This window comes from Chelon labrosus (genome assembly GCF_963514085.1).
Source record: "Chelon labrosus genome assembly, chromosome: 6".
NCBI classification, from domain to species: Eukaryota; Metazoa; Chordata; class Actinopteri; order Mugiliformes; family Mugilidae; genus Chelon; species Chelon labrosus.
In genome coordinates, this window is record NC_140342.1 from 5,914,723 (window position 1) to 5,919,944 (window position 5,222).

Here is a 5,222-nt window from a genome sequence, read left to right on the forward strand (position 1 = left end):
ACAGCCGCGGATAAAGGGATACACCTATGCTCTTGTGCCATTTCACAGTCATCTACACATATACAACATATCTGCAGCTGTCGGCCTATGTTTGTGAATGTAATACACTGTCGTGAGGGCTTGCTGTTATGTAACCGCGTTAAGTGGTTGATGTTTACAACCTCTTGTCCTTTTCCATGTTCTCTCCTCAGGTTCTGTCTCTAAAGGCCTACTGTGAAACCAACATGACCCCCTTGTGGTTCTGCAGACTCCCCCTGATCATCCTAGCCTTCAGCCCTCAACTGTCCCGGGGTTGTCCCTCCAGCTGTCGCTGCTACAGCCTCACAGTGGAGTGCGGATCCCTGGGGATCAAAGAAATCCCACAAGGCGTCCCTTCTGTCACTGAGGTCTGTTGGCAAATCGACAATAAGTTCGGGCACTAGATGCCATTGCATTGTGGCTGACCCCTCTCCCCACATCAGCAGTTTTCAGTTGACTTCCTCTCTGATCCATTCTTATTAGCCTGAAATGATTGTGGTTAATCAATTCGCCGTGACCCTCTTTGATGTAAGCCTGAGGGAGGGGCTGAGCTGTTGGCTGTGTAATTATTCATTCTTGCTCAGAGAGTGACTCTTGCACGTCCTCTGATCATCTGTTGAGAAGATGTTTAACATTACATCGTCTTTCCCTCTCGGGTTCAGGCCCCCCAACATTACTGCAGCTCATGAATATTAATGAAAAGCATGTCCCGTAAAAATTGTTCCATTAACCTCAATCAGCAGGTCTATCTCGTCGATCATATTTTACCTCACTGCCCTGTGTTTTCCTGTGTGAAAACATCATAGATGAATGGCTGTTAACTGTCAAGCAGACATCCATGCATCGTGGGTAAAACATAGAAAGCACTTCACATACGGCTGCAGTCAGTCATTAGTGTTTTGTTGGAATATGTTTACTGTGACTTCTGCACACGTTTGCAAGAGAACTGAACCACAAAACAGGAAAAAAGCAGCACAGCCCACATTGTCGTTATTATGATCTTGAAATAGCTCATTTCACATTGTTTGTAGTGCTTGCATTAGCATAAATCCAAAGCTCTATGCAGACCAGTGAAATAGCTTTGAAAGTGGGCCTGTTGAGAATGTAATCTCTCTTTAACATTAATACATTTTTCTGCCCACTGAGCAAAGGTCTGCAGAGGGCCACATTCACTTTCCTCCAAAGAAAACAAAGTGCCAATTCAAACATCACATTCATTCCATGGTTACCATAAAGAAATCATTTTGTGATCACTCTACTAATTTCATTTGCCCTGTCTCCCAAAAGACCATCTTCCTTCAGGACAATGCCATAGTGCAAATCCGTCTTCAGGACCTCACTCGCCTGGGAAGCCTCCATTACCTGTACCTCCAGAACAACAGCATCTCAGCCCTGGAGCCCGGGGCCTTTCTCAGCCAAGGGCAGCTGCTGGAGCTGGCCCTCAATGGAAACCTCATCCACCTGGTCACCCCTGACATTTTTAAGGGTCTGGAGCATCTCCGGGTCCTCTACCTCGCTGGCAACCAGATTACTAGGGTCCAGGACCATACATTTAGGGGACTGCAGGTATGACTGTGTGAGCTGAGATGAAGGATGGATTGATGGGTAGAAAGGGTTAATGTACACTTTGATTTGAGTGAAATATGAAATGAAATATGGGATGTTTTTTAAACCCCTAACATACAGTTATACTGTGAAACTGAGTTATCCTACTAGCTTTGTATTTGACACTTCTATCTGTCCTTTAACTTTTCACACATCCTCTGTTATGTCTTCCTGCAGCGTCTGCAGGAACTTCACCTGCAGGAAAACAGCATAGAGCTGCTTGCAGAGCAAGCTCTGTCTGGCTTGTCATCCCTGGCCCTGCTGGATCTCAGCAGGAATCACCTCCGCACTCTGGGAGCCTCGTCCCTCAAACCGCTTGTCAGCCTGCAGGTGCTCCGTGTCACAGGTAGGTAGAATACTTTAAACGTATTATGACCAGCAAGCCATAACAGATTGATGTCAAGGAATAGAAGTGCCCTTAAACATATTTTACATATCCAAGGATATCCACTGACCATTTCTATACCTTTACAAAACCAACAATCTTGCACCCACTTACACTTACAGCCAGCTGTAGAGAGGTGCCAAAGGAAACAGGGATTAAACTCTCAGCTCCTTTACCATTTCATTATTTTATTTATTTTTTCGCTTTTCATGTGAAAAACCAAGTGTGATACTATGAATGTCACACAGACGAGACTGTGGCTGAAAATCTGCAATGCTTTTCTATGTTTAAACATCCATCCTTTCTTTACGACAGCCGTCTTTTTACTCTTCCGTTGAATGGTCATTTGAAATGACTGATATCATTGTTGATTTTCATCATGGTCAGACAACAAATCGTTCTGCCTGAATATACCCTTTATTTGAGCTCAAACAAAGTTTAAATTGGTGTAAACAAAAGGCTCAGTTAGCTGCTTTCAATCTATCGGATGATCAGCAGCCTATGGAGTTTGCAGAGTGGTCATGGAAGTGTTAACAAATTCTCATCATGTTTGCTTAAAAGTCCATCCTTAACTCTGAAAACACTATTTGATTAACCTAGGTTTAACCCATGTATCCTTGTCTGTTTCCATTCATCTCTTCCAGAGAACCCATGGCGCTGTGATTGTGCCCTTGGCTGGCTAAGAACTTGGATCAGCAAAGACGGGCAGCGCCTGCTGAGTTCTGCAGAGCAGCGCCGGCTCATGTGCTCAGAGCCTCCTCGCCTCTCTCACCTCAGCTTGGTGGAGGTTGCTCCCAACAGTCTGGTCTGCATCCCTCCTGTGGTGCAGCTTGAGCCAAGCCACCTGACTGTGCGACTAGGAGAAAGCCTCCGAGTCTCCTGCCAGGCCTCGGGATACCCTCAGCCCCAGGTGACTTGGAAAAAGGCCTCTCATGGTAAGGCCCAAGTATCACCTCGAGGCCTGGTTCAGGAGCTGGGACCCAATGGGGAGCTATTCAGGCCGGGGGCTGGAGGGGTGGTGACAGCCTTGCCCAGTGGTGGAGGGGTCAAGATGGGGGGAGCCGGGGGAATCCATGGACTTGTGCGTGGGACTGAGGAGGGCGGCGAGAGGGACAGCTTTGATCCAGACATGGGCAGTGGCATGCTGTTCCTCAGTAATGTCACTGTAGCACATGCTGGCCGCTACGAGTGTGAGGCCTGGAACCCCGGCGGAGTGGCCCGGGTTACCTTCCACTTGGCTGTCAACATGTCCGCTTCCTCATATTCGTCCCAGTTCTGGCCTCGTTTGAACACACATTCCTATATTTCCTCTTCATCAAACTCATTATATCAGCCAGAGGTTCTGGATGTAAGCCAGGAGCCCCTGTATGAGCAGGACAGCATGGACTTCAATGCCCTAGGCCCTGCCACGCAGACCGCGATTGCTGTTGGCATCTCGTTGCTGGCACTCACTGCTGTGCTCCTCTTGATTATGATCTACAGCCGTCACCAGCAGTACCAAAAGGAGGACAGTGGCTCCTACTGTACCAGCAAGGAAGAGAGCATCCTCTATGTGAACGACTACTCCGATGGACCCACCACATTTGCGCAGCTGGAAGAGTACCGCGATGACCATGGCCATGAGATGTATGTGCTCAACCGGGCAAAGCCTGTGGTTGGCTCCACTTCATCAAGGTGTCCTATGATGAGTGGGTTTGTCCAACAGAAGGGTATGAAGGAGGCTCTCCTGGACCACGAAATGGTGCAGACACTCACAATATCAGGGGGAATGGGGCTTCGCAGAAACCCAGCAGACGGAGGAGAGGGACCCCTAACAACAGACCCAGAAGAGCTCTTCCTCAGTCAGAGTCTCCTCTTTGGCTCGCAGGTTGCCTACGAGATCCACTGCTAAGGGAGTTTTTACATTGTGACATGAAACAAAGTGCTGATGGACCTAATTAAAGACATTAGATGGAATCATCTCGGTGCAATGATTTGAAGTATCAGATTATTATCTGGCCTTCCAAAGAGAGGGGAGTGTCTGTCAGCAGTTGCTGGGGGGAAACCTGGATCACAACCAGGCCGCCAGTGATTCTCTCCTGATTGATTGTATGACATTAAGATGTGTCAGGGGGCTGAGCAGTGATAATTAAAGTGGGGAAAAAAAACAAGTGAACCATACCTTTCCGTCTCCAAATCAACCCTTTAAAGATCATTATAAGTGGCTAACCTTATCAGAAATGGTTAGTATGACAGTTAAATCCTCAGAAAAGAGGTTGAAACTCTACAGCACAGTGTGGCTAATGGTCTGTGTTTTGTACCGGTTTTTCTCTTTAGGTTTCATTTTCCATGTTTTGTCTGTGTTTTTGTGTAAATATAATGAAGCTAATTTTCACTGTGAAGTATGGTTGTTTTGTGGACCCTGTTGCAGATCACATTAGACCTAAAGCAATTCTATTACAGACACCGCATTATGATATGTGTGTATGGGCAGGGGTGGGTGGATTTGCTGAAAAAAGGCACAATCTGAATGCAACACCTAGTCTTTTTTTAATGTTTGTACCATAGCCTTGTATTCCTTGATGTCAGCGTGTCATGTTTTTTTCTACCTGTTTATTGCAATGCTAAAAACAAGGATTTCTAATGCCTGAAATTGAGTCTATGAAAGCACTTATTCCATGAATATCACCCTGTAACAACCATACTAATGTGACTATTGTACATTTTGTCTTTGGTTTCTGCATAATAAAATGTATTTTAAAAGAGCCTGTGTTTTTTATATATATATATATATATATAAGCTACTGGCTGTTTTATAGACTCACAGTGTACTGTATAGTTCATAGTTTTTCTCTCTTATCTACAACCCGTGAGACGTTGTAGATGGGAGTGAAAAACATATTTTTCTAGTGAAATTGGGGATTTCACCCACAGTGTAGAGGTCAGACTGTGAGAGGTCCATGGTTCATAAACCTCTTATCCTTTCCCTTTGCAGGTAAACACTGTGGTATCAGGTGTGCTTTCAGAGCTACTTGTACAAAGATAGAAGAATGCTTTTGGAAATGTGTTTTGAAAAGGCAAATAATCGGTGCTTCATACCAAGACCCAGAGCAATATTGATTCTAAGTCAAAAAAACACGTCAATATTCTTTTAAAATGGCTGCTATTTTAGTATTTTGAAGCCATTTTCTAAGTACTGCATTAAATGCCACAGTTAATCCATGGAACTCATGAA

The 5,222-nt window shown here is 45.3% G+C and overlaps 1 protein-coding gene across 1 annotated transcript; it reads left to right on the forward strand.

Annotated features, from left to right (window-relative positions):
• Positions 1-224: 224 nt before the first annotated feature.
• lrrc24 (leucine rich repeat containing 24) lies at positions 225-3,982 on the forward strand (the record flags this gene model as incomplete). The annotated part of the gene is made up of 4 exons (XM_084545903.1): positions 225-386; positions 1,306-1,584; positions 1,801-1,969; positions 2,653-3,982. The coding sequence occupies 4 exons, from the start codon at positions 225-227 to the stop codon at positions 3,897-3,899; spliced, it is 1,857 nt and encodes a 618-aa protein (XP_084402029.1). The 3' UTR covers positions 3,900-3,982.
• Between the last annotated feature and the right edge of the window lie 1,240 nt (positions 3,983-5,222).